Source organism: Phacochoerus africanus, chromosome 2 (genome assembly GCF_016906955.1).
Source record: "Phacochoerus africanus isolate WHEZ1 chromosome 2, ROS_Pafr_v1, whole genome shotgun sequence".
NCBI lineage: Eukaryota > Metazoa > Chordata > Mammalia > Artiodactyla > Suidae > Phacochoerus > Phacochoerus africanus.
The window spans coordinates 189,601,649-189,628,677 of record NC_062545.1 but is presented as its reverse complement, the minus strand read 5'-3'; the positions used below and the strand labels follow the sequence as shown (position 1 = coordinate 189,628,677).

The window sequence follows — 27,029 nt, the reverse complement described above, 5'->3', positions numbered from 1 at the left end:
TTAAACTGCTTTACTATATTTTATTGATATAAATGCAATTAACTTCATAAGCATTAGCTACCATTCTATCACTACACAAGAGACACTACAGTCAAAATAATTAAATATTAATGTGAAGAATAATTACAGAAATGCCTTCACTTCTAATAAAGTCATCTTTAACAGCATCCTACACACTTTGCACAATTTGCTTGTAATTGATTAGATATTTGCAATCAAGCAAAGTCGAATTTTAAGCAAACTTTCATTTCTCAGTGGAAAATGCTCTTTTCATCAGAGGTGGCTGAGATTTTCCGACATCAAACACCATTTCCAAAGGTGGGTTATTAAGAGAACACCAATCAGGTATACGGCCTGTCTGGTTATAATATTCCTTTGAGACTGAACGGCTCCCAAGTATGTCTTGTAGTGCTCCAAAAATAGCCCCTGTATGGTAAAAATATTTTTATAGCTGAGATGAAAACTGTTAACCAGAAAATTTTATGTACACACATATATCCAATTCATTATATGACGAGACAACAGGTAAAATTCAATAATACATATTCACAGTCCTTCCAATTAATTCCAGTTAAGTTGTTCTATATTCCCTATTTTGAATGCTAGGGTAAGCCACAACTCCTGTATTGAAAATAACTTAAACTGGGAGTTCCCATCGTGGCGCAGTGGTTAACGAATCTGACTAGGAACTATGAGGTTGCGGGTTCGGTCCCTGCACTTGCTCAGTGGGTTAATGAATCGGCGTTGCCGTGAGCTGTGGTGTAAGTTGCAGACGCGGCTCGGATCCCATGTTGCTGTGGCCCTGGCGTAGGCCGGAGGCTACAGCTTCGATCTGACCCCTAACCTGGGAACCTCCATATGCCGCGGGAGTGGCCCAAGAAATAGCAAAAAGACAAAAAAAAATTTTAAAAAAGAAAATAATTTAAACTGGATTATAGTGAAAATGATTAAGTATTACTGTGTTTAAATGCAGGTGAAGTATAGTAGGGCAGAAAGCATTTTCAACTATTTGTAAATACAATAAATAATACCCTTAGTATTCTCTAAGATTATGTGTCAACAAACAAAATAGCAGTGCTAAAACCAATAAGCCAATCATAATATTAAGGGTCTATGCTGGAGACCTTATAAAGACCCACAAGGCAGTCTCAAAAAAACAGTTTAGTAACTAAATCAATTTGTCCTAAATCAAAATTACATATTAACCAAATTCTACAAGAAATACAACATCCAATTAAAACCTCGAGACTTGGTTTTTCCTCTCTGAATGACCCTGATACTTTTTAGCTGTAACTACATCGGAAAGCACATATCAGAACTTAAAAAAATATAGGCGTTCCTGTTGCGGTGCAGCGGAAACGAATCCGACTAGGAACCATGAAGTTGAGGGTTCAATCCCTGGCTTCTCTCAGTGGGTTAAGGATCCCATGAGGCTTGGATCTGGCGTTGCTGTGGCTCTGGTGTAGGCCGGCAGCTGTAGCTCGGACTGGTCCCCTAGCCTGGGAACCTCCATATGCCGTGGGTATAGCCCTAAAAAAACAAAAGACAAAAAACAAACAAAAAAAAACCCAAAAAACTTACACAAATATATACATGCATGATTGTTTTTTCTTTTTGTTTTTTATTTTATTTTATTTTTTTGCTTTTTAGGGCTGCGATCACAGCATATCGAAGTTCCCAGGCTAGGCACCAAACTGGAGCTGCACAGCCACAGCAAGCCAGATCCAAGCTGCATCTGCGACCTACACCACACCTCATGGCAACGCTGGATCTTTAACTCGCTGAGCAAGGCCAGGGATCAAACCCACATCCTCATGGATACTAGTCAGGTTCATTACCACTGAGCCACAAGGAGAGTACCCATCATCTATTCTAATATAGCCATTAGTAATGTCATTCAGGAACCCATTAATATATAGTCATTATTTTTTAAAAGATAAATTCTTACCTCCCAACCAGGCTACACAATTAGCCTTTGCAGGTGGAGTATGAATTCGGAAGGTCTTGGTTCCAAGTGTTTTTTTATACTTTGGTTTTTCTACCAAATACCTTATTTCTGCAAGTAATCTGTGGAGAAATCCTGGCAACATAGATGTGCCACCTATGATGACCAAATTCTCTGCTAGTTGCTTCCTGGTATCTATTGGGCACTGTTATTTAAAGAGAAAGAAGAAAAGAATTAACCTTAACTGTACAAATATTGTTTGACAGAATTTAAGAAAATATACAGATTATATATTACAAATTAAAGAGGTGATCATTTGTATTTAAAAAAAAAAACAGGGCCACAGAAAGGTTTCTTTAACAAGGGAGTTTTTTTCATGTGGCAAATAAAGCACTACGAAATATTACCATATACTTATACAGAACTTTAAGTATTTTAAAATCTAGTAGTACAGAATTTTAAATTCCATAGGGCACAGAGTAGTAGTATGGGAGCAGACTCATTTTCAGGGTAGAATGACTGAGTTCAGCAAAGAATACGACAAATTTTATGTCTTTTTTAATAAGGAAAATATGTGGAGACCTAACTTTTCTAAGGTACTATCTTCACAGTACCACATCCAGAGCCAGTCATCAAGTGGGAAGAGAATATTCTTAGAAAAAATTGTTTTCTACGTCATTTCTAAGAGTCAGGAATGTTAAAGTCCTTCACTGATGTTATGTTTGTCCCTGAGTAAAGCCATAGAGATAGCAAGTATCTTCCAAAGTCCCTGAGTAAAGCCATAGAGATAGCAAGTATCTTCCAAAGTGAAAGTATTTTGCATGGAGATTCCAAAGTCATTAAACAAGAGACATATATATCCTGTGGAATTTAAAACTTAATACTACACAAACTCGTATCTGAAGAAACTACAAGCCATGCTAGGTACAAAATAAAAATCTGGTATCACAGTTATGGAAAAAATGAATGATATGTCCACAGCATGTATTAACCCTGGGTTTGAAATGTTGTGGATATCTTATTTCAGTGCCAAAGTAAATCTCAGTAACTACAAAACTTAACATAAAAGCTTAAAACTGTAACCAATGGCTAAAATCAAAAATACAAATATGATTTTTAAAGCTTCTCTAAAGGGCTCTAGTCATAAATTGAAACCTTTTACAAAATAAAAATACCTGCATAAGGGAATCCAATATTAAAGTGGCCACTGATTTCTCTTCATTATCTTGTTCAAAAAGAATTTCCACAACCGAATCTCTAAGGAGATTAAAAACAGAGTGTTTTGTTGGCATCGCCTAATATGATACAGTATATATTGTTAGTTCTACTGACATACTTTTATTTTTATTTCTTTTTTCTTTTTTTGGCTGCCCCGCAGCATATGGAGTTCCCTGGCCAAGGAGCAGATCCAAGCCACAGCTTCGATCTAAGCTGCAGCTGTGGGATTGCTGGGTCCTTAACCCACTATGCCAGGGCTGAGATCAAACCTGTGTCCCAGCGTGCCCAAGATGTCACTAATCCTGCTTGCCACAGCAGGAACTCCAGGCATATTTTTAAGTACTAGTACTATGTTAATGTAGAATAATGATTAAAACACAGTGTGTTTGCATTTGTAAATGAGGAGAATAATGGCACTTGTCTCAGGCGTTGCAATGAAGATTCAGTGGGTTAACAGAACAGTGCCTGCCTGGCATCTGTGAGGTATTCCCTAAGTACTAGTTATAACTATTATTATGTATAGATTTATATATATATTTGGTCCAATTATATCATTTTAAACCAAGGAAGAGAAAAGGAACAGAATTCTGTAAAAGCTGTTAGTAGAGACAGGAGGATCAGTAGTGATACAAGAGATGTAAAAATAAATAAGACCCTCTCCTATCTGGCCCAAAGTATTCCTTTGTTTTTCAAAATAATACATGAAAAAGATTTCTTATTGCCTAATAAAATATTTATTTTCTGTTAATTCTCAAATTTAAAACACTTTATTATATTTTATTTTTTAGGGCTAAACCTGCAGCATATGAAAGTTCCCAGGCTAGGGATCGAATCAGAGCTAGGCTGCCAGCCTACACCACAGTCACAGCAACACCAGATGCAAGCTGCATCTGTGATCTACACTACAGCTCATGGCAATACCAGATCCTTATTAACCCACTGAGTGATGCCAAGAATCGAACCTGCATCCTCATGGTTACTAGTCTGATTCATTACCACTGAACCACGATGGGAATTCCTGAATTTTTTAAAATAGTTACTTTCTCCTCTTATTCTGGGCTTCCTATACCATCAGGAGAAAATTTTAAATAGTAAATTAATGAATATAACTTAAATAAGAGATAAATGAAGGAGTTCCTACGTGGTGCAATGGGATCAGTGGCATATCTGCAGCACCAGGATGCAGATTTGATCTGTGGGCCCACAAAGCCGGTTAAAGGATCCTTTGTTACCAAAGCTGCCACAAAGTCTGCAAGTGAGGCTAGGATCTGATCCCTGGTAGATCTGATCTCTAGCCCAGGAACTCCATATGTGACTGGGCAGCCGAAAAAAAGAAAAAAAAAAAAGTAAAATGATACAAAGTTACTACCAAAAAGTATAGCATTCTCACTTTTTTGTTTCCCCAACCTACTATCTTTACCATCTGTATATTTATGTTCATCCTTTCAATATTTCAATGTTTAATTATCTCAAAATCTAACAGGAGCTTCCATATTCACTTACATAAATATTTACTTATATAATAATTCTTTTCTGTGTATCTTCTGATCTAATATTTCAAGATGAAACTTTCAAAATACAGTGGATAATGTGAGAAAAATGTGTGTGTGACTGGGTCACTTTGCTGGACAGCAGAAATATGACTGGGTCACTTTGCTGGACAGCAGAAATTGACAGAACAATGTAAATGAACTACAATAGAAAAAATAAAACCTAAACTAAATAAATAAATAAGAAACTTTCTCAATACAAATTCTGTAAAGCTTGGGTATAAACAAAAATTATATTGTTACCAATATGATTATGTAAGTCCTTGACAACTTACAGTGTATCATCAGACTGAATAGTGAGTAACAAAAAGGTAAATTACTAACTAGTCCTAAAGATTTAGTATATTTGGAAAAATGCACTGTTTTTAACAAGACAATGTTTTAAAGTAGGAGTCAGCAAATTACGGCCTGCTAGCCAAATCCACCCCACTGTTGTCTTTTGTTTTTGTTTTTTGGGGGCTGAGCCTGAAGCATAAAAAAATTCCTGGTCCCGGGAATGATCCTGTGCCACAACAGTGACACAAGCCACAGCAGTGAAAATGTCAGATCCTTAACCTGCTATGCCACTAAAGGACTTCCCCACTGACTGTTTTGCAAATAAAGTTTTACTGGAACACAGTCAAGCTCACTCATTTACATATGGCCTATGGCTGACTTTGCACTCCAGCTGTAGAACTAAATAGCTGCAATAGAAACCATATGGCCAACAAAGCCTGAGATATTTACCATTTGGTCTTTTACAGAAAAAATTTGATGAATCCTATTTTAAAGTGTCATACTTTATTCTCCCTCTCAAAGAATGGTTAGTTCCATTAATTAAATTATAAATTACTTTCAAGAATAAAAAAGTTGGTTTTTTTTTGTCTTTTTGTCTTTTGTCTTTTTAGGGCCGCACCTGCGGCACATGAAGATTCCCAGGCTAGGGGTCCAATCAGAGCTACAGCTGCTGGCCTACGCCAGAGCCACAGCAACACCAGATCCGAGCCGAGTGTGGGACCTACACTACAGCTCACGGCAAGGCCAGATCCTTAACCCACTGAATGAGGCCAGGGATTGAACCCGTAACCTCATGGTTCCTAGTCGGATTTGTTTCCACTGTACCACAACAGGAACTCCTAGAAAAGTTTTTTTAATTCTAAAATATTAAAAAGTTGAATAACATGGACTTGTAGAACAGACTTGCGGTTGGTTGCCAAGGGGAGGGGGAGGGAGTGGGATGGACTGGGAATTTGGGGTTAATAAATGCAAACTATTGCCTTTGGAATGGATAAGCAATGAGATCCTGCTGTATAGCACTGGGAACTATATCTAGTCACTTAGGATGGAGCATGATAATGTGAGAAAAAAGAAAGTATACATGTATGTGTGACTGGGTCACCTTGCTGTACAGTAGAAAAATGACAGAACACTGTAAACCAGCTATAATGGAAAAAATAAAAATCATTATTTAAAAAAAGTTGAATAAAAATAACCAAGAATGATGAAGCTTAATGACAAACACATAATTATTAAATGAGCAATACTAAAGGCTTATACAAATATTTTTAAAGGCCCCAAATTTAGCTCATTATTTCACTCATAAAAATTAAGGTCCAACCTGATTGATCCAAGGACATGTAAAATCTTTTCTCCATCTAACGGGTAGTCAACATTTGGGGGTGGTGAGGGACGCTGAAATATAAATATCACAAGCATAAGTATACAAATTATAACCTCTAGAAGAAGAATAAACATTTATTTTTAACTCACCTCAGTATTCCCATCAATATTAAATTTTGCTGCTTGGATTTTTAGTCCACGTGTCAGATCACTAACAAAGCAAGTACGCACTTAAAAGAAAGTAGAGGAGACATTGTTATGATTTGTGATTGAGTCAATGTCCCAGATTTAACATATTTGGAAGAATAGAACAATTCTATTCAATTGGATATATTAATGACCTGGATTTTATAAACAATCTGTCTTTAGTTAGCTTATGACAATTTATTTACAAATAAAAAACCTTTCCATTCACTGAGGAATCATATAATATGTTGCATGTTTGTCTTCCATGAGACCAATTTTTTTAAAAAGCTATCTCTGAGGAAACTATGTTTTTGCTATTTTTATATTCCTTGTATAAATAGTACCATAATAAAAATAACTTTTAACATCATGAAAACGTAGTTACCCTAACAGGACAGCCTGTTTCTTTGAACCAGACTGATTTATATCTAATCTTATGCACCTGCTTTTAAAAATCTTTGTTGGTCAGAAAGCTGAATTTTGGTATTAGTTGCAATAACACTCCTTAGTTTAGGGGATTTTGGCATGATTAATTTTCCCTCTTTGCACAGTACATCAATCATTTATTTTTTCACTTTGAACATTTTTTTCTGTTGCAAAGTATCTTTTTTTTTTTCTTTTTCTTTTCAGGGCCACACCTGTGGGACATGGAAGTTCCCAGGCTAGGGGTTGAATCAGACAACACCAGATCCTTAACCCACTGAGTGGCACCAGGGATCAAACCTGCATCCTCATGGACACTACTCAGGTTCTTAACCCACTAAGCCATGATGAAACTCCCCAAAGTATCTTTTATAATAAGCAGCTTTTTCAGAAATAGGTAAGGAATAAAAAATTTTTTCAAGTAGAGACAAAACTGTTGTTGAATGAAAGAAATCGCATGATTTGGTTAATTACTTGTAAAACATGTTAGCCAATATAAACTTATATATTATACAAAATTCTTTTTGTTTAATAACTAAAAATATATTGGTTAAGAATCCATATGTTTATAGACAGGTGCTTGAGTTACTTATATATTTTATACTTTATTTAAATCCTCATAACTACTTAAGCAAAGTAAATTCTTCTGACCTCAACATTATATACACTTGGCATAGGGAAGTATCCTTCAAAGAAACCAAATTTAGTGAATTAAAAATGCAAGGAGGAGTTCCCTTCGTGGCTCAGTGGTTAATGAACCCATCTAGGATCCATAAGGATGTGGGGTTCAATCCCTGGCCTCGCTCAGTGAGCTATGGTGTAGGTCGCAGATGTGGCTCGGATCCCACGTTGCCATGGCTGTGGTGTAGGCTAGCAGCTACAGCTCCAATCTGACCCCTAGCTTGGGAACTTCCATATGTCATGAGTGCGGCCCTAAAAAGAAGCAAGGAGTTCCCGTCATGGCTCAAAGGTATCCAGCCTGACTAATATCCATGAGTACACAGGTTTTGGTCTCACTCACTGGGTTAAGGATCTGGTGTTTCATGAGCTGTGGCATAGGTCACAGATGCTGCTTAGATCTGGTGCTGCTGTGGCTGTGATGCAGGCCAGCAGCTATAGCTTCAATTTGACTCCTAGCCTGGGAACTTAAATATAAATTACACTTAAAGATTTTAAAATAATTGAAAAAAATTTAGGTAATTAAACTACGTAACTAATATAGTGTATGAGAGAGAGAGAGAGAGAGAGAGAGAAAGAAATTACATATTTGTTTTTAATAGAAATGGGTTCCCAGAGTTCTTCTGTGGCATAGCAGGTTACGGATCCAGTGGTGTCGGGTTCCCGTCATGGCTCAGCAAAAACGAATCTGACTAGCATCCATGAGGACCCAGGTCTGATCCCTGGCCTTGCTCTGTGGGTTAAGAATCTTGCATTGCTGTGGCTGTGGTGTAGCCCAGTGGCTACAGCTCTGATTCAACCCTAGCCTGGGAGGGAACCTCCATATGCCATGAGTACAGCCCTAAAAAGCACAAAAACAAAACAAACAAACAAAAAGGATCCAGTGGTGTCACTGCAGCGGCTAGGGCTGCTGTGGTGGCTCGGGTTCGATCCCTGGCCTGGGAACTTCCACATGCTGCAGGTACAGCCAAAAAAGGAAAAAAAGATGAAGAAGAGATACATGAGAAAAGAATAGGACAACATATATATGTTTTGCGTTTTTTTATACATACATGTATATATATATATATGTATGTGTGTGTGTATGTATATATGTATGTGTGTATATGTACATATACATTTTTTTAAAATAGCCGCACCTGCAGCATATGGAGATTCCCGGGCCAGGGATTGAACTAGAGCCACAGCTGCAAACAATGCTGGATCCTTAACCCACTGCAGTGGGCTGGGGATCCAACTCATGCTTCAGCAGTGACCTAGCTGCTGCAGAGACAACGCTGGACCCTCAACCTGCTGTGCCATAGAGGGATCTCCTTGATTTTTATTTATAAATACACTTTCCAAAAAGGTTAGTTTTCAGTTCTTACTAAAAGCAATATATTAATTTCCCATAATCTTATATGTACCAAATGTCTATTTTTCAAAGTTTTTGCCCATCTGTTATGTTTCTTTGGCTTATGGGAAAGTTAAACATCTTTTCACAAGTTGGAAACTATATGGAAAGAAACATTCCAAAGAGTTAATTATTGTATCATGGGGGATAGGACTGGAAGAAAGGAAGGGAAACTATTCATTTCACTAGAGATATTTCTGTATTATTTGAGCTACTGACACAAGTATGTACACATGACTGAAATTTTATAATAACTGAAGAGATTTTAGGTAATTATACCACATAAGTAAGCAATATAATGAAGAACAAGATCCATTTTGCATTCTTAGCTCTAACCCTACCTATTGTGGGACATGAAACGAATCATTTAATATTTCAAGGATTCAATTGCACCAGATTATCTCCAGGTCCCATTTAGCTCTAAAATCCATTATTGTCTAATTCTCTATTAAATATTCTAGAATATTAATATTACACGACATTCTCAGTACTGAAGATCAAAACATTATATTTTAACTGGTTTTCCTTTCAGTGAATCAAAATACCAGAAAACCAAATTTAAAAATCATCATAAATATACACTCTAACAAAAGAAAAGTGGAGTTCCTGTTGTGGTGCAGCAGAAATGAATCCGACTAGGAAGCATGAAGTTGCAGGTTCGATCTCTGGCCTCACTGAATGGGTTAAGGATTCTGCATTGCTGTGAGCTGTGGCGGAGGTCACAGACACGGCTCATATCTGACGTTGCTGTGGCTCTGGTATAGAGCCCCAATTAGACCCCTAGCCTGGGAACCTCCATATACCAAAGGTGCAGCCCTAAAAAGACAAAAACAACCAAAAAACAAAGAAAGAATAATAACAAAGGAGAAGTAATATATCTTTTTAGAGTGAATCTGGGAGTTACTGTTGTGGCTCAGTGGTAACGAACCCAACTAGTATCCATAAGGCCGCAGGTTCGATCTCTGGTCCCTCTCATTGGGTTAAGAATCTGGGATTGTCATGAGCTGCAGTGTAGGACACAGACACGGCTCGGATCCCAGCACTGCTGTGGCTGTGGCACAGGCTGACAGCTGTAGCTCTGATTTGGCCCCTGGCTTGGGAACTTCTGTATGCCGTAGGTGAGGCCCTAAAAAAAATTAAAACAAAAAATAATAAAGTAAATTACATATACTTTCATCAACTGTAGAATTTCTTTTTTTTTTTTTTTTTGTTGTTGTTGTTGCTATTTCTTGGGCCGCTCCCGCGGCATATGGAGGTTCCTAGGCTAAGGGTCTAATCGGAGCTGTAGCCGCCGGCCTACGCCAGAGCCACAGCAACGCCAGAGCCACAGCAACGCGGGATCCAAGCCGCGTCTGCAACCTACACCACAGCTCACGGCAATGCGGGATCGTTAACCCACTGAGCAAGGGCAGGGACCAAACCCGCAACCTCATGGTTCCTAGTCGGATTCGTTAACCACTGCGCCATGACGGGAACTCCATTTTTTTTTTTTTTAACTGTAGAATTTCTTAGGTCAGTAAAAATGTATTTTTAAAACTAAAGCAAAAAAAAAAAAAAGCTAAACAACATAAAATCAGTGGTTTTCATAAGCAATTTAACTGTTAATTCATACTGAGAAAACTACTAATTCCTTAGTATCACTGCATACTCTAGCTTTCATTGATAAGTTTCATCAATAACACACCACAAACAATGCCAAAAGCTTCCATAAATCTGAAGAAAAACCAAAATTTAATTATATTATTCCACAGCCTCTATGGTAAATATTTTTAGGATGCTACATTATGAACTTAATATATTTTTATCTGTTTAATTACTTAGAATGTCCTCCAAACACTTAATGATAAAGGGGGAGTTCCTGTCATGGCTCAGGGGTTAACGAAGCTGACTAGTAACCATGAGATTGCGGGTTCGGTCCCTGGCCTCCCTCACTGGGTTAAGGATCTGGCGTTGCTGTGGCTGTAGTGTGGGCCGGTGGCTACAGTTCCGATGAGACCCCTAGCCTGGGAACCTCCATATGCCACAGGTGCAGCCCTTAAAAAAAAAAAAAAAAAAGATAAAGGGGATAGAAATGGGAACTAAGTTTACCTTTAATGTCCTCTAAGACACCTTCTGGAATTGAACCTAAAACAGAAATTTTGTTTAGAATGATAAAATATTAATAATAAGCAGAAACAATCTGTTAAATTGCATTCACATTTCCATTTTCCACTCCAGTAATTTTTTGTAAGTGCTATAATTTTTAAAAAGCCAAACAGAAATATAACTCTGCTCTTGGGAAGAAACTTCATCATTCAAAGCCAAGCCAAAGCACAGAAGTTGAAGCCAGATGTGCACAAAATGCTACAAAATGTCATATACTCATAAATTTGATAAAAACAAGAGCTTAAAAATATGGTAGAATAATTAGCATTAGATAAGAATTGACCAAGAAAATCTTTACCATAAAAAAGATATGCTGGTTATCTTGTGTTAAAGTACTTAGAAGAAATGCAGTTTAAATATGAACTATTTTTCTTTTACAAAAAGTGAAGTATAATATTTTGCATATAATTTACTTAAAAATTTTTAAACTGTACACTTTTCAATGTATTTAGCCTAGTCTTTAAATGTTACATTAGTATATTCATTCTTTTTGAACTAGCTCCTAAATACTAAATGAAATAGGCTCATTCAGGGTTCATCTAAGGATACTCAAGTACACATAAGACTTGTCTCTTTGTTTAGGACCTTGACAAGAGGTATTTTATTTATTGTCTTTATTATTATCATTATTATTATTTTTTAGGGCTGCACCTGTGGCATATGTAAACTCCCAGGCTAGTGGTCAAATCGGAGCTGCAGCTCCTGGCCTAAACCACAGCCACAGCCACGCCAGATTTGAGCTAAATCTGTGACCTACACTGCAGTTCGAGGCAACACCGGATCCTTAACCCACTGAACGAGGTCAGGGATCAAACCCCGCCCTCATGGATACTAGTTGAGTTTATTACCACTGAGCCACAACAGCAACTCGGACAAGAAATATACTAAATAAATATGTGTTTCTGATTCTCCTAAGTGGATCCTTCAGCAAACAGTGATATGATGTCATTCTTCAATTAGCAGGACTGCAAGGCTAACTATCAAATTCAAATGTTGAAACATATGAGAGGGAAGATTACAATCAGAGTCTAAGACGAATGGTTAAAGAGTGTCCAGGGAGCTCCCCCGTGTTCTGGTTGTAAGGACTTGGCACTTTCATTGCTGTGACCCAGGGTTCAACCCCTGGTCAGGGAACTGAGATTCCACATCAAGCTGCTGCACATCAAAGTCAAATAAATAAACAGTGTCCAAGAAAATACACACTCAGAATTTTAAAGAAATGTTATAGTCTGTTTTAAAGAAAACCTTTATTTAAAATATCTCGCAATGCTACACTAAACTCATTATCTTTGGATATCTTTTATAAACTGTCACTATGATATACTAAAAAGGTAACAAAGTTTATCTGGAACAGAAGAAAAATAATCTGATCTATAGAATGAAGAATGCTATTATCTTTATCTTCAAATTTATTTTATAGAAGTACAGTTAATTTAAGAATGCTATTATCTTAACTACCTAAAGAACAACAGGAAGACAACATATGTAATGAACAATGTCCTAAAAACTTGCCTTTCTCTTTCCAACATTTATTCAGTGCCTAGGCACTACACTAAGTGCTACAGATTTTGAAAAACAAGTAAGACAGGGATTCTCAAAGTCTATTAAGGGAGACAGGTCAGTTAATAGGTATATGAGGATATGTTAAATGTTTCATAATAAATACTGGTGAGGGCATAACACATCCTGCTTAAGGAAAATGAAAAAGGCTTCACAATCAAGGTGACATTCCAGCTGAGTCATGTAGAGAGATCAAAAACTCAAACTGGTAAAGAAAAACATCCCAGATAAAGAACAGTATAAAACAAGATACAGGGTTGTGGAAGAACTATGGTGTCAGGACTGTGGCTGGAGAGCCATATGAAATTTACTAGAGCTAAAATAAGGTGCAAAGGCCTGTATACTCATTGCAGCACTATTCACAACAGCCAAGACATGAAAACAACCTAAATGTCTGACAGATGAATGGATTAAGATGTGGTATATATACACAAAGGAATGAATACTACTCAGCCATAAAAATGAACAAAATAATACCATTTGCAGCAACATGGATGGAACTAGAGACTCTCATACTAAATGAAGGAAGTCAGAGAAAGACAAATACTATGTAGTATCACTCATATCTGGAATCTAGTATATGGCACAAATGAATCTTTCCACAGAAAAGAAACTCATGGACATGGAGAACAGACTTGTGGTTGGTTGCCAAGGGGGAGGGAGTGGGATGGACTGGGAATTTGTGGTTAATAGATGCAAACTATTGCCTTTGGAATGGATAAGCAATGAGATCCTGCTATACAGCACTGGGAACTATATCTAGCCACTTATGATAGAGCATGATAATGTGGCAAAAAGGAATGTATATATGTATGTATGTATGTGTGACTGTACACTGTATGTACAGCACCTTGCTGTACATTAGAAAATTGACAGAACACTGTAAAGCAGCTATAACGTAAAAAAATAAAAATTACAAAAAAGTAAAATAATCCATATTGATCTACCTAAATTGTTAGAGATCAAGATTTTGAAAGTTTCATGCCCCTCCAGATTTACCTCTCATTCTATAATAATATTAAAATCATAGAATTAATAGGTTTTAAAAAAATAAGGTGCAAAGGGTTTAGTGTTAAAGCATAGAGGTAGAATCAAGTTTGACTGTAAAGAAACATGTATATCAAACAGATAATTTGCATTTTAACCTGTGGTGGCCAGCAAAAATTGTCAAGCAAAAGAACAAGGTAATCGGATTTGTTTTGTGAAAGTTATTCTAGGCAACAGTGTGAAACAGACCGAATCAGTCCAAAGAGTAGGCTCCTGTAATAATCTAAGCAACAAACAGTGAGAGTCTAGTTTATAATGTCTTTGTTTTCAGATGTTCTGTGTTTGGGAGTTCCCTGGTGGCCTCCCGGTTAAGGACCAGGTATTGTCACTGCTGTGGCTCAGGTCACTGCTGTGGCATAGGTTTGATCCCTGACCCAAGAACTTCCAGATGCCATGGACATGGCCAAAAAAAAGTTCTGTGCTGTGGATGATAGAAAAAAAGAGAAGAAAAGATTTCTGAGGGAGTTCCCATCATGGCTTAGTGGTTAATGAATCCAAGTAGCATCCATGAGGATGCAGGTTCAATCGCTGGCCTCACTCAGTGGCTTAAGGGTCTGGTGTTGCTGGAAGCTGTGGTGTAGGTCACAGATGTGGCTCAGATCCCACATTGCTGTGGCTCTAGTAGGCTGGTGGCTATAGCTCTGATTGGTCCTCTAGCCTGGGAACCTCCATATGCCAAGGGCACAGTCCTAAAAAGACAAAAAAAAAAATTCTGAGGAAGAACTGAAAAGACTGATAAACTACCAGTTTTTTAAAATGAGAGATAAGATGTTATCTTTATCTAACAGTGATTTTTGAAATGATTTTCGGGGAAGAGATAATGTGTTTACTTTTGGAAATCTTGAGTTTGAGGAACCTAGAGGCATACCTAGTTTATGTTTAATAATCAGTTGGGAATATGAATATGAACTTTAGGGGAAGCATCAGGCCTAATACACTTGAGAATCAACAGCATACAGATGCAGCTAAAGTTATGGGAACAGATGAGATTACTTTTAAAAAGATGGTAGGAAGAAAAAAAGAATAAAAAACAGATCCCTAGAAGAATATGGGCAGAGGAAACTAAGAAGGAATACTTGGAGAAATAAGAGAATACTATAAAGGAAGGGAGTCCTCAAAGCTAAGGAAAGATATCAAATATATATGGTAATCTCAAAAAGTCTACAAACAAAAAATGCTGGAGATCATGTGGAGAAAAGGGAACACATGTTGGTGGGAATGTAAATTGGTGCAACCACTATGTAAAACGGTATGGCGATTCCTCAAAAAACTAAACACTGAATTACCATTTGATCCAGCAATTCCACTCCTGGGCATCTATGCACAGAAAACCATGACCCGAAAAGATACATGTACCCCAATGTTCACTGCAGCACTATATATAATAGCCAAGACACAGAAGCAAGCTAAATGTCCACTGACAGAGGAGTGGATAAAGAAGATGTGGTACATATACACAATGGAAAACTACTCAGCCATAAAAAGGAATGAAATAAAGGCATTTGCAGCAACATGGATGGACCTAGAAACTATCATGCTAAGTGAAGTTAGAGAGTGAGACATAAATGTCATATGCTATCACTTATGTATGGAATCTAAAAAACTTCTAGAAGTTCAAGGAACTTCTTTACAGAACAGAAACTGACACATAGACTTTGAAAAACTTATGGTTACCAAAGGAGACAGGTTGGAGGCAGAGGATTTGGGATAGAAATGTTGTAAAATTCAGTTGTGATGATGGTTGTACAACTAGAAATATAGTAAAAATCAATGAGTTTTTAAAAAAAAAGAGCATATGATAATCCACGATGTCAAAAGTTCTAGAATGATTAAAATTCAACTAATGGATTTAGTTATTAACAGCTCAATGATGACCCTATAATTGGAATCACCAGAGTGTCATTTGAGTGATATAGGGAAAAGAGAGTATGTAATGGGGAAAAATGAGTTAAGGAATGAAAAGGGAATGTAAACAACTCTTCAATAGTTTAAAATAATTTTACCCATCACAGACGGAAGGCTCTGTTCTTTAGCAGCACCTGTGTCAACAGTACATTGTTCCAATAGTTGAGTTTCCAACTCCCTGAAGACAAAAAAAAATATATATATATTATTGGAGTTAAAATATTGCAACTGATATCCTTTCTCTTTTTTTTGGCGGGGGTGGGGGGCGCTTTTTAGGGCTGCACCTGCGGCATATGGAGATTCCCAGGCTAGGAGTCGAATTGGAGCTACAGCTGCTGGCCTACACCACAGCCACAGCAACGCCAGAGGCAAGCTGCGTCTGCGACCTACACCACAGCTCACAACAACACAGGATCCTTAACGCACTGAGGGAGGCCAGAGATCAAACCTGCAACCTCATGGTTCCTAATCAGATTCATTTCCGCTGCGCCACAATGGGAACTCCTGATATCCTTTTCTTATTTAGTATTTTACTTAAGTATTATGATCTATTGATCATGCTTAAAATAAGTCTGTTTTACCTTACGAGATGAATATACTAAAGGCTGATAAAGAATGGAGTAAATAGCATTAAATATCCAAATTACAAGCCATCTACTGATCACTACTGGTAAAAAAATTAGCATCTATTTTTGTGGCACAGGTGAAGCAAATGTGCCAAATGCCAAGAAACTTACTTGTGAAGAGCCTTTCCTCCTAGGGGGAGTGCTCCCCAACAATTTAGTACTGGGATTCCTTCATATATCTACAAGGTAGTCAAGGATATTACCATTTTAGGAGATTAAATCTGTTTTCCTCAATATTTTCCTCACCTATGTAATATTGTTCTTGATCAGCTTGGATGGCAAATTCTTACTTATTTTTAAGTTACTAAGTTACAGCAAAATCAAAGACTCTTTTTTCATGTTCTTCTCCAAAGAAAATGGTTATACACACACATACACACACACACAGAATTCATTACTTAGAGCTAAGGTATTTAATAATATAGCCACTGTCCACACGTGGTTACTGAGCACTCGAAATGTGCCTGAACTGAGATGTGCTATAAAAACAAACTCCACAGCAAATTTAGAAAACTTAATATTATAAAAAAAACTTGTAAAATATCTCATAATTTTTATTATATATTGAAATGATAATATTTTAAATATATTGGGTTAAATAAAATATACTACTAATTTCATCTTTTTTTGGGGGGGGGGCATATGGAAGTTCCCAGGCTAGAGACTGAACTGGAACTGCAGCTGCCAGCTGACACCACAGCCACAGCAACACAGGATCCAAGCTTCATCTGCAACATCACGGCAGCTCACAGCAATGCTGGATCCTTAACCCACTGAGTGAGGCCGCGGATCAAACCCACACCCTCACAGAGACTACACTGGGTTCTTAACTTGCTGAACCACCACACAGGAACCTCCTCATTTCACCTCTTTCATTTGTACTCTGAAACTTGTAGCTCTTAGAACAATTAGGGAGTTCCCATTGTGCTGCAGCAGAAATGAATCCGATGAGTATCACAAGGATGTGGGTTTGATTCCCCACCTCACTCACTGGGTTGGGGATCTGGTATGCCGTGAGCTGTGGTGCAGGTCACAGATGTGGCTCAGATCCTGTGTGGCTGTGGCTGTGGCTGTGCTGAGGGCCAGCAGCTGCAGTTCCAATTTCACTCCTAGCCTGGGAACTTCCATATGCCGTGGGCACGGCCCTAAAAAGGAAAAAAAAAAAGAAAGAAAAATTATAAATTACATATATGTATTTTATTGTATTTCTATTAGAGCTGAGAGGATAGCAGATAGTATGTTATACTGTGGGTTTGCTATTTTATTTTACATATTGTTTTTGCTGATATTTTGTAATTACAATATCTATGAAAAGCAGAAAAGTATATTGGAAAGAGCATCGGCTTTGAAGACAAACATAGATTTATATCTTGGCTATATGCTTCTATGACCTTGGGTCAACTACCTGTCTCTACTTTCAATCTTCTCATTTGTACACTGAGCAAAATACTTATGCTGCCGGGTTGTTATGAAACTTATACACAAATACTTTGTATTTAAAAAAAACTGCCTAATTTAGTGCCTTAGAAATTAATGATTCTTCCTTCCTTCTGATAAATACACATATATATCTCAAGATTGCAAGAGTCTTGCATTTATGTACTTCAACCTCCTTTTCAAATGTAGCAAATGTCCGCTATACCATTTTCTACAAGACATTTACCTGTATTACTCTTCTTAAATTTTTCTAATTTAAGATAGGAACATAACAGTTAATAATAAGTAATTTCTTTCTGGGACAGCTTAAATTACTAAGGAGTTCTCCCCAATGGCGAAAACTATAAAAACTACAGCTCTTACTGAGCAAGTTACTAAGTGTCAGGTCCTATGCTAAATACTTTATATACATTCCCTCACTCAAGTCACACAATGACCCTAAATGAGGTGGAATTTTTTTTTTCTTTTGGCTGTGCCCACAGCATGTGGAAGTTCCCAGGCTAGGGATCGAATCCATGCCACAGAAGTGAAATGAGACACTGCAATGACAATGCTGGATCCTAAACCCACTGCACCACAAGGGAACTCCAAGGTAGAATTATTACAATTCCCATTTTACAGATGAGGAAACTGAGGCCAAAAGAGATTAAGCTACCTGACCAATATCACACAGTAATATTAAGTAAAATATTTACAGTAAGAAGCACAGCTGCTATTTACACTTATGTGTATATTTGATTGCAAAACCCAAACTCATAAACCCTATGCCATACTACCTCCGTGATAGCCTCTGGAGGAACAGACAAAAATAAACGTATTTACTTTTCTACAGTGAGCCCTTCAGCTATTTGAAGGCAGATATCATGTCACCATTAACTTTATTTTTTTTTTATTTTTATTTTTTTTTTTGCCTCTCCCATTGCACACAGCAATTCCTAGGCCAGGGATCAAACTGGCGCCACAGCAGTGACAACACTTAACCCACTAAACCTACAAGGAACTCCTCCAATTACTCTTCATGTGATCTTTTCTTAGAACTTGACTATCCGTGTCAACTTCTTTGACACATCCTAATTAGTTAATGCTCCTCTTAAAAACTGAACATAATAGTCATGAGGTCTGATCTATGGTGTATATACTGGGACCAAGTCATAATGACAATTTCTACAAAAAGTAAATTTAAGTTTCACAATCTTGTGAATTTTTCCACACATTTCACATTTGTAAATAATAACCCAAAATAATTTGATGCAATAAAACTATTTGTAGTAAGCTTAATTATTTTACAGTAGAGTAAAAACTACAAAATCAATGCATTTACAAAAAAGATACAGGTAACACCAGGCTTTCCCTATATCCACAATCCAGGACCATGGCAGAATTTATCCCAAGTGTAAGAAGAGCCATTAGATGACTTGGAGCAAGCAAAACAGATGGAACCTGGAAAACAACAAATCCAAAACAGGAAACAAAACCAGAATAAATGTCAGTAGTTGAAGGTATTTCCCTTACATTTCAAATACATTTGGAGAAATTCATGATTATATTATGGTACTTATTCAATCACATTATGGCACTAAATTAAGAACTAGTTTGTCACTTTATTTGAATTTACATAATAATCGAAAGATGCTGTAATAAATAAAAACTTTTTTTTAGGGCTACACCTGCAGCATATAGAAGTTCAGAGCTGTAGCTACCAGCCTATGCCATAGCCACAGCAACGCCAGATCCAAGCTATATCTGCCACCTACACTGCAGTTTGCGGCAATTTGGGATCCTTAACCTACTGAAAGAGTCCAGGGATTGAACCTGCATCCTCATGGACACTATGTTGGTCACTCAGCCACAACAGGAACTCCTAAAAACACTCTTTAAATTCTTTAAGTTGTTTCATTCTGAAATTACAATTATGAAGCATTTTTATTAATTCAGTTCTCTCTCAGGGAAAACTCAAAGGGATAAAAGAAGAGCTTCAGAGACAAATTTAAAGGAAAATGATAAATTTTAAAAATAGATGTCTTTATCATCAAAACAGAAATAAAAAAATTCTTGTCTTTATTTACAAAGTTAATAATATGAAGTATACTTCAAAAATATAATATAGCAGTTAAAATTGAAGAATTATAAAAATGTTTAGCTCTGACATATTTCAGTGGGAATTTGCAAGATACGGTGCACCCCAAAAATCAGATAAATATTCAATCAAAATATGGAAGTCTATCATAACCAAATGGCTAACAGAATAATGGCTGTATTTTCCTTATCTAAGACAGTAGGTATTCTGATTATATACCAAAGATACTAACATAAACACAACTAAAACACTATGTAAAAAATACAGAAAACCATCTATTACAAATCAGATAAGAGCTGAAGTGACTTTTTGCTTTTTTGTGTGTGTTCTCCCTACTGCAAACCCAACTTCTGAATTAGTGACGTAAGGAAGTATGAGAGTATGTAATCTGTTTCTCTGTGCCTGTCTCACTAAATTATAACTTAGAAATATTAACTGCCCTTACCTCATAAAGACATTGTGACTTCTGATATATTTTGGGTTCAGTAGAATGTATAAAAAATATATTTATATGTGTTTAATTTCTTATATATTGTACACAATTTTTAAAATTAATTAATTTTTTGCCGCATCTGTGACACATAAGTTCCTGGGCCAGGAACTGCACCTGCACCATAGCAGTGACAACACCAGATCCTTAACCCGCTGTGCCACAGGAGAATTTCCTGAGAGACATTATTTGAATATTCCACTTAATAGGAATTTAAAACCTAAAATTAAAGAATTGGAGAATTTAGAACAGTCAGCATTAATTAAATATTGAAAACTAGAAAGGCCTGGCAGAAATACATCATACACTTCTCAGCACAGAATATGACTTTTTATTTTAGAAAAAAGTTCTAAAACATAAAAACTTATATTAGAATAAACAAATAAGAGAAAGCAATAAAAAGAAATCTTCAATTATCTAAGAATCAGATGAAATATTAACTATGCATGAAATAACCACAAAACAAAGAAAATGAACGGTCAATTTGAAGAGGTTTCAGTTTATTCTGTCACACGGTTCCTCAAATACATTGTGTAGTATATACAATGAAGGAAATAAAATAAGGACCTTTTAGTTTAAGCTTTGAGTATCTACCAAAAACAACAACAACATAAAAAAGTTACCTCAAAATACTTGAAAAGAACACGAGTAAGCGTCTCTCTGAAGTGGGAAGGGCATAATACAGACTCAATAACCACAACTCTGCGGTCTCTGGGATTCACCAATAGATGCCTGAAAAGTGAGAGTTTTGTTTTTAAAAGAAAATAAAAGTTTGTATTTATTTTGGTACATAATGCAATTTGTTAAATCTAGAGAAAATATATCACCTCTGCTTAAGAAGCTTTATGACAAAAAGACACCTTCATTTTATTACTGGGGCAAGATAACTTAAATTTTTAATGCTTTTAAAATTTTTAAACAATTTTAATGGATACCTGCCATTTAAAGTTATTACAAAACATTGGCTATATTCCCCATCTTGTATAGTACATCTTTTTTTTTTTTTTTTTTTTTAATGGCCACACCCATGGCATACGGAAGTTCTTAGGCCAGGACTGAATCTGAGCCACAGTTGCAGCAACGCCAGATCCTTTAACCCAGGGCCAGGATTGAACCCACGCCTCCACAGTGACCCAAGCCACCGCAGTTGTGTTCTTAACCCACTGCACCACAGAAGAAAGGCCTAATTTTTTTTTTGCACTAGAAATAATACAACCAAATATCACCATAGGGGCATTAGAAAAAGCTAGGTAAAAAAAAACACAACTGCATTTACCTGAAATATAGTATGTGGATGAATTCCTTTAGGTAGGAATATAATTCTTCTGTATTGATATTATATTGTACAACTTTGATAGGCTATAAAAAATTAAAAGGATTTATTAATTTACAATAATAAAAATCAGAATTAAAACATGCTTATTTATTCTACCAATGAATTTTCTGATAATAAATCAAAAGCAATTTCTATTTTGAGAATAGATACAAACATTAAAAATAAAAAATGTCACTTTTTTAGACATCTGTAAGAACTAGAATGACCAAGATGACAAAATGTTTTGGTTTATTGGGATAAAAGTGTGTCCATAGTAAGTAAACAGTTGTGTTCAAAACATTTTTCTTCCATCTGACATCATTTTGGCAGTAGTGATAAAAAATAAGTATCAATTAAAAAGCATTAAAGGCTTCCTCAAATACTCCAGACTTGGTTCAGTTCCTGTTATTTACTCCCAAAGCACTGACTCTTTCCCTTTTATATTATCACCCCATTTAATTGCTTGTAAAAGGGTCTACTTTCCATTAGACTACGAACTCTATGGGGCAAGAACTGTTTTTGGCTTGCTTATGATATACTCTCCTTCAAGTGATATAGTGCTAGGCACAAAATACCTAGCTCATAAATATGTATGGCAAAAATGAAAACATGCACCATTAGCACTGAAGCAGTATATGCAAACACTAAGCTAAATCAACACTAACAAATCACAGACGCTTCATTTACTGTATCCTACTCCAACATGTGCTTTTATGAAACCAATATGCGTGCATTTGTTAAATGAGGGAATACTGTCTACATGATATGAAAGTTGTAGAGTTCATATTAAGCAAGAGGAGCTGAGATTATGAAGACAGAGTTATAACCTTCATCAAGATAAAGAAAGTAGAGTGTGTGTGTGTGTGTGTGTGTGTGTGTGTGTGTGTGTGTGTGTGTGTATAACTGGGTCACTTTACAGCAGAAATTGTTAGAACATTGTAAATCAACTATACTTTAAAAAATTAAACAAAACCAATCTGAATTTAAAAAAAAAAAGTAAAGAAAGTAGTTAACTCAGTAGTCACACAAATAGGCATTCTTTCAGATCTTTTTAAAAAAAGTTTAAATGATCCTGTGTACCAGGGGCTCCTGTACCAGAGTGGGCTCTTTCAAGACTCTTTATTGGGCTGCATTTCCTCTGGTCCCACCTTAACAACAGCCCAATCGGCTCAGAACTCATTTCTTTCTGCACTGTCTCAGAACCCCCTAACCTTCAGTTTCAATTATTTCATTTTATTTTAAATATCCCCAAGAGAGCCTCTAGTCACACTTAGCCACAACTCAAAGCTATACTAATTTTTTCCTGTGGTATTAATTTTTGTTCTTGCTAGTGCTCGGATTACAAAATTACACAGGTTTTATAAAGGTTGTCTCTATTTTCCTCCAAACCTGTTTTAATTTGTGATCAAGGAGAGGTTTTCAAGAACACAAATATTAAGTTGTGGGAGAAAAATCTGCACTTGATTTTAATGGGTGAATTTTAGGGCATGTAAAATTATTCTTTCTATTGTTCCATAATTCCCATCTGCCAAATTAGCTTTGGCAAGAAACTTTCTTAACATTTGTTTTTTACAGGTCTTTTGAATTACAGATAAAGAAACAAGGCCCTCATTTACATGCTGAAAAGGGTAAGAATAAAATGATTCTATAATTACAAGGCTTGTGTAATTATTTTAGTAAGGTTATAGTGATATTATATAATTTATCTTGCTATTATGTAATCCCATCTATATAAATTGTATAGAAGAGGCATATCTATAGAGACAGAAAGAACATCAGTGGTGGGCTTGGGGTGGGAAAGGGGATTAACTATAAGCAGGCATTAGAGAGCTTACTGGGATGACAAAATGTTCTAAAACTGGACTCTGGTGATGGCTGCACAACTTATATATTTACTAAAAATCACTGAGTTGTACACTTAAAACAAGTGAATTTTATTGTATGCAAAATTAAACCTAAATAAAGATTCAAAAAAGTTTCTTGGAATATAGTCATAAGCTATGGATTTATCTGTATTCTAGTCAATCTTATTTAGAGTCCCATTTAAAAACATTTTATAGTACAACATTTATTTTGCTCATTTGCTTAAAAAAATACCTTAGGCATGCCGGCTTTTTTTATTACACTAGGAATTATACATCTTGGACCAGTTTCTCCAGCAAATCCGCACCTGCAAATATACAGAAAATTGAAACAATAAATTATAACTTATTTCTTTATATTTGTCACAGAAATTTTTTCTTTATTTGCTTCAAAGCAGTGGTCACAAAAACATGTAGAAATATTTCTGATGCATACACAGGGACAAATAAACTAAGCAAAAATTAATACCATCTATTCATAATTGTGTGTTTTGTGGTTTTTTTTTTTGGCTTTTTAGTGTTGAACCTGCCACATATGAAAGTTCCCAAGCTAGAGGTCAATCAGAGCTTTGGATGCTGACCTACACCACAGCCACATCAACGTGGGATCCAAGCTGTGTCTGCGACCTACACCACAGCTTACAGCAAAGCTAGATCCTTAGCCCACTGAGCGAGGCCAGGGATTGAATCTGCATTCTCATGGATACTAGATAGGTTCCTAACCTGCTGAGCCACAACAGGAACTCCATAGTTAAAGGTAAAAAAAAAATAACAATTTCAATTAGTAACAGTTAAATAAACCAGGGAATTATATTATTATCTTAGTGAATTATCTGTTTTTTACAGGTTTTTACTTGAACTTTATGTACCCCTATCACCCTGGATCTGTACTTCATTTCTATAATTCATACATTACTCATAATTTGATCATTCTAATATCATTAGCTTCCATACTGATGTTTCCTTTGGTTTATTTTTTAAACTATGCATATTTGATATAACTATAATCATACTATTCAGACATAATGAATTATACAATAAACTTCTGCCAATATTATTGACCTTAGCTGCTGTCATTTTAAAAATTGCACAGTATGTCATCCTTTTAAAAACTGTTCTCTTTCCTTGAGTATTTAAGTATTTCCACTTTTTCTTCTTCTTTTTTTCTTTGCTGAATCTGTGGCATGTGCAAGTTCCTGGGCCAGGGATCAAACCCATGCTGCAGTTGCAACCTGCACCACTGCTGCAGTAACATAAGATTCTTAACCCACTGAGCCACATGGGAACTTCCAATATTTCCACTTCTGTTTTATGTAAAACAAAACTTTGTTAAAAATGTTGTTAAGGAGTTCCCATCGTGGCTTAGAGGTTAATGAACCTGACTAGTATCCATGAGGTCTCGGGTTCAATCCCTGGCCCTGCTCAGTGGGTTAAGGATCCGGCGTTGCCGTGAGCTGTGGTGTAGGCTCGGATCTAGCATTGCTTGTGGTGTAGGCCAGCAGCTGTAGCTCTGATTCGACCCCTAGCTTGGGAACCTCCATATGCCGTGGATGTGGCCCTAAAAAGACAAAAAAAAAAAAAAAGTTAAAAAGAATTAACATACAAGTTTAGTCTTATCCTTACCTCTTCCTGTCCAGTTTTCAGTATTTACCTCTAATTCCCAAATAGCTCTCTTCATCTTCTATCAGTCACATTTTCATGTTTACTTCTACCAGTGCTCCTCAAATTCTCCAGGGTGCAACCTACTGGTTAGCTGCATAAACTCACCTTACCACCCTCCTGTTGCCTTTGTCAATAATCATTCTCCTATATAGTTGCCTTCTGCTTTTCAATAATTATCTTTGGGTGTCAGCCTCAACATACTTATGTTATTAAAATAAGCCTTTAAAAATAAGTAAGAAAATACAAATATGGGAGGATCTTGCATAAAAAGTAAGAGAATGTCATGAACCAAAGACTTCGTGTTTCTGTTTTTTTTTTTTTTTTTTTTTAGGGCTGCACCCATGCCATATGAAGTTCCCAGGCTAGGGCTGAACCGGAGCTGTAGGTGCTGGCCTACACCACAGCTCACGCGAGGCCAGACCCTTAACCCATTGAGAGGCCAGTGACTGAACCTACATGGTCACGGATACTAGTCAGGTTCCTTTCTGCCAAGACAGGAATGGGAACTCCCTTAACAAAAAAGACTACGTTTAATCCAATTCTGGAGTAACTGAGATCCAATTCTTTTTTTTTTTTTTTTGGTCTTTTTACGACTGGTCCCATGGCATGTGGAAGTTCCCAGGCTAGGGGTTGGATTGGAGCTGTAGCTCTGGCTCATGCCACAGCCATAGCAACGCTGGATCTGAGCCACATCTTTGACCTACACCACAGCTCACAGTAATGCCGGATCCTTAACCCCCTGAGTGAGGCCAAGGATTGAACCTACGTCCTCAAAGATGCTAGTCAGATTCGTTTCTGCTGAGCCATGATGGGAACTCCCCAATTCTTAAATAGGCTCTTTTGATGCCTTATTCAACAAATAGTTATGTAACTACATACTATATGTTAGGCACTATTTAGAGATATATAAAAAATTTTCTCAGATGATTCCACTTCAGATATATCTAAGATGGAATTCTGGCTGTCACTTGCCTGTATCTTGAACTTAGTACAAGGGCTTTCAACCTGGTGTCCAAGAACCACTGTGAAGGTCCATCAATCTCTGAAGTTTCATGCAAATCATTTAAGATTTTTGTATTTGTGGCTTTGCCTAGTCAAAGGGATCTATGCCACCCTTACGGCTGAGACCATTACTCCACTGTTTACAAGTTGTCTCTTAAAACATGTTAAATTTACTAATCTAAGAGTTAAGTGGTAGGGAGAGCCACAAAGGCTCTCCAGAGTCTTATCCAAACAGTTTCACTTCATTATATCTTGAGCCACTCTAATTTGACTTCCTACTATTCAGAAGCAACAGCCCTGTCTTAAACATATTTGAATTTCCAGCATGAACAAAGCTCGGCTCAATACGTGTTTAATAATGGAGATCGTCATCAGGCATTACAGATAAGCCCAGGGTAAGCCGGGTCTAGGTCATCGCTGTCATCCCCTGCATAAATGACCCCAAAGGGTCTGTTCAGTTTGGGGTGACGACCTAGGGCGGCGAAGGCAATTCTCCCGAAGCCTCCAGGGCCTCTAGGAGTCAGAACCTGACCATCCCACAGGATCCTAGGGATTCGCACCGCCCACAGTGAGAGTAAAAAGGGGCGTCATTTGCGGAGATCCTGGGCGAAGAAGTGTCGACCTAGCAAACCGCCTCTCGAGTACCCGGGCTGGGCCTGGGGTTCGGCTACCCGCCCTCCCCTCAGGACGACCGCAGCCGGCGCCACAGCAACTCACTTGGTAAAAGCCTCTCCCAGGTCTATCACGACCGCCGTTTTCTCCCCGCCGCTCCCCAGGCCCTCGTAGAGCGGCATGGTTGTAAACAGGCTGGTGCAAAGATGACGCGGACTCGGCGGCCGCCGGGCCTCGGCTCTTGGGGGGCGGGGCCAGAGCGACGGTGCACGGGCGGTGGCGGCGACGGCGGGGGCC

At 37.1% G+C, this 27,029-nt stretch overlaps 1 protein-coding gene across 1 annotated transcript; it reads right to left on the bottom strand.

Moving 5' to 3' along the window:
* ACTR10 (actin related protein 10) lies at nucleotides 1-27,029 on the bottom strand. Its single transcript, XM_047767442.1, has 13 exons — nucleotides 26,838-27,029; nucleotides 23,692-23,764; nucleotides 21,556-21,638; nucleotides 20,903-21,011; nucleotides 19,045-19,152; nucleotides 16,387-16,454; nucleotides 15,748-15,827; nucleotides 11,081-11,116; nucleotides 6,463-6,542; nucleotides 6,311-6,384; nucleotides 3,121-3,202; nucleotides 1,949-2,150; nucleotides 1-426 (listed from the first exon to the last, which is right to left on the bottom strand). The coding sequence occupies exons 1-13, from the start codon at nucleotides 26,912-26,914 to the stop codon at nucleotides 245-247; spliced, it is 1,254 nt and encodes a 417-aa protein (XP_047623398.1). The 5' UTR covers nucleotides 26,915-27,029; the 3' UTR covers nucleotides 1-244.